The sequence below is a fragment of the Eimeria tenella genome, genomic scaffold, assembly GCF_000499545.2.
Source record: "Eimeria tenella Houghton genomic scaffold, Eth_scaff3123, whole genome shotgun sequence".
NCBI classification, from domain to species: domain Eukaryota; phylum Apicomplexa; class Conoidasida; order Eucoccidiorida; family Eimeriidae; genus Eimeria; species Eimeria tenella.
In genome coordinates, this window is record NW_013542989.1 from 4,168 (window position 1) to 6,225 (window position 2,058).

The 2,058-nt window shown below is 57.5% G+C and overlaps 1 protein-coding gene across 1 annotated transcript in view; it reads right to left on the reverse strand.

The window, feature by feature from the left end:
• Nucleotides 1-1,895, reverse strand: part of ETH_00041785 (uncharacterized protein) — a gene marked incomplete at both ends in the record, with an annotated part of 3,848 nt that extends 1,953 nt beyond the window's left edge. The window contains 6 exons of the mRNA XM_013376095.1: nucleotides 1-47; nucleotides 182-251; nucleotides 383-547; nucleotides 671-875; nucleotides 1,090-1,459; nucleotides 1,685-1,895. Of these exons, the coding sequence (XP_013231549.1) occupies nucleotides 1-47; nucleotides 182-251; nucleotides 383-547; nucleotides 671-875; nucleotides 1,090-1,459; nucleotides 1,685-1,895 (1,068 nt within the window). The remainder of the gene's footprint in view (nucleotides 48-181; nucleotides 252-382; nucleotides 548-670; nucleotides 876-1,089; nucleotides 1,460-1,684) is intronic.
• Between the last annotated feature and the right edge of the window lie 163 nt (nucleotides 1,896-2,058).

Consider the following 2,058-nt stretch of genomic DNA (forward strand, 5'->3'; position numbering starts at 1 on the left):
ACTTGGCAGCAGACAAAGAGCCTCCCCACGGAGCGGACAAGGGCCGCCTGCAGCACCGGCAGCGGAACTCTTCGGCTGCATGTGCAGCTCCAGCAGCAGCAGCTGTTGCTGTTGCTGCTGCTGCTGCTGCTGCTCCGTCTCTCCTGAAGAGCTGTTGCGTAGCAAACGCAGCAGCTATCACACTCTGTGCTGCTGCTGCTGCTGCTGTTCGCCCCTTGAGAAGCAAAAGTCTTGGACACTGCAGGAAACACCTGCGAACAAAACAGCAGCCACAGCAGCTGCAGCAGCAGCAGCAGTGGAAACAGCAGCAGCAGCAGCAGCAGCAGAGCCTCCTTGCTTTTTTGTGTCTTTCTTTTTCTTTTTTATCTTCTTGCTGCTTTACCTTCTCCATAAGATGCTCCAGCGCTTCTGCTGCTGCTTCTTCTCCCATTGTCTCGCAGTGCGACAGCAGCAGCAGCAGATGCAGCAGCTGCTGCCGCGGTTCCAACTGTTGCTGTTGCTGCTGCTGCTGCTGCTGTTGCGCACTCTCCTCCGGACCGACAGCCAGCTGCAGCAGCAGCAACAGCAATGGCGAGGTAGCAGCAGCAGCGACAGAAGCATGCACGAATTGACAAGGACCCAGCAGCAGCAGCAGCAGCAGCACCAGCAAGACAAGCATTTAGCTTCTTACCCTCAACGCAGTATCATGGATAGCAGCAAGCCTTCTTCTGTGGCTCTGAGTCAGCAGCAACACGAGTTCTTCTTCAGGGCCTGGTGCTGCTGCTGCTGCAGCTGCTGCTGCTGTTTGCTGTACTTCGGCAAGCCTTGCTGCCAGGGAGAAGCCAAGGTCCGCAGGCAGTTGCTGCAGAAGCGGCCAGACACAAACCCAGTCTAGACTGCAGCAGCAGCAGCAGCAGCAGCAGCAGCAGCCAACAAAAGCCGCAGAAGGAGTACCCGCAGCAGCAGCAGCATCTGCCAGACACACACCCAAGCTCAACTGCAGCAGGAGCAACAGCAGCAGCAGCAGCCAATAATAACCGCAGAAGAAGTACTCGCAGCAGTAGCAGCAGCATGGCTGCCCTTGTCTGCTGCTGCTTCCGCGCTGCTTACTTAATCCTCTTCCGCTTATGGCCAGTACGTTGCTGCTGCTGCTGCTGCTGCTTCGCTGCACTCACCTTTCCTTTTGTTTCTTCTTCAATAGCCTCTGCTGCTTTAAGCACCTGCAGCCAAAGCGATGTTGGCGCTGCTGCTGCTGCTGCTGCTGCTGCTGCTGCTGGTAGTGCGCAGGAGCTGCTGCTGCTGTCGCTGTTTACGGCGCAGGCTTTAAGCAGCTCGGCAGCCAGAGCAGCAGCAGCAGCAGCAAACGACAATTCCTCAGCCTCGTAATCGCTGACGCTGCTGCTGCTGCTGTTGCTGCTTCTGCTGCTGCTGCTGCTGGCAACGAGCATCGCCGCCAGTCGCAGCGGCACTTGTGGCTGGCCTACAGCAGCAAAAGGCAGCAGCAGCAAGTCAGCAGCACCAAAATGAAGTTACTGGTGGATATATATATATAGATGTAACAGCAGCAGCAGCAGCAGCAGCAAAGCAACAGCAACAGCTGCAGTCTATGAACGATCTTGCAGCCAGATCACTTCAGCGCTGCAGCAACAGCAACAGCAGCAGCATCAATAGTACTACTTATGGTGAGCCGCGATGGTGCTGCTACTGCTGCTGCTACTGCTGCTGCTACTGCTGCTGCTACTGCTACTGCTACTGCTGCTGCTACTGCTGCTGCTACTGAGGCTGCTACTGCTGCTGCTACTGCTACTGCTGCTGCTATTGCTGCTGCTCCTGCCGCTGCTACTGCTGCTGCTGCTACTGCTGCTGCTGCTGCTGCTACTGCTGCTGCTGCTACCACTGCTGCTGCTGCTGCGTACCTGCACGAATGCAGCGAGCGGCCCACTGCAGCGCAAGGCTTTTGCAGTGTACGTACACCCGGCAGTCGCTACGTGCTGCGCCCAGCAGCAGAGGCCCCTGCTGTCGCTGCTGCCGCTGCTGCTGCTGCTGCTCTCCAAGCAGCAGCAGCGGAGCGAGTAGCAG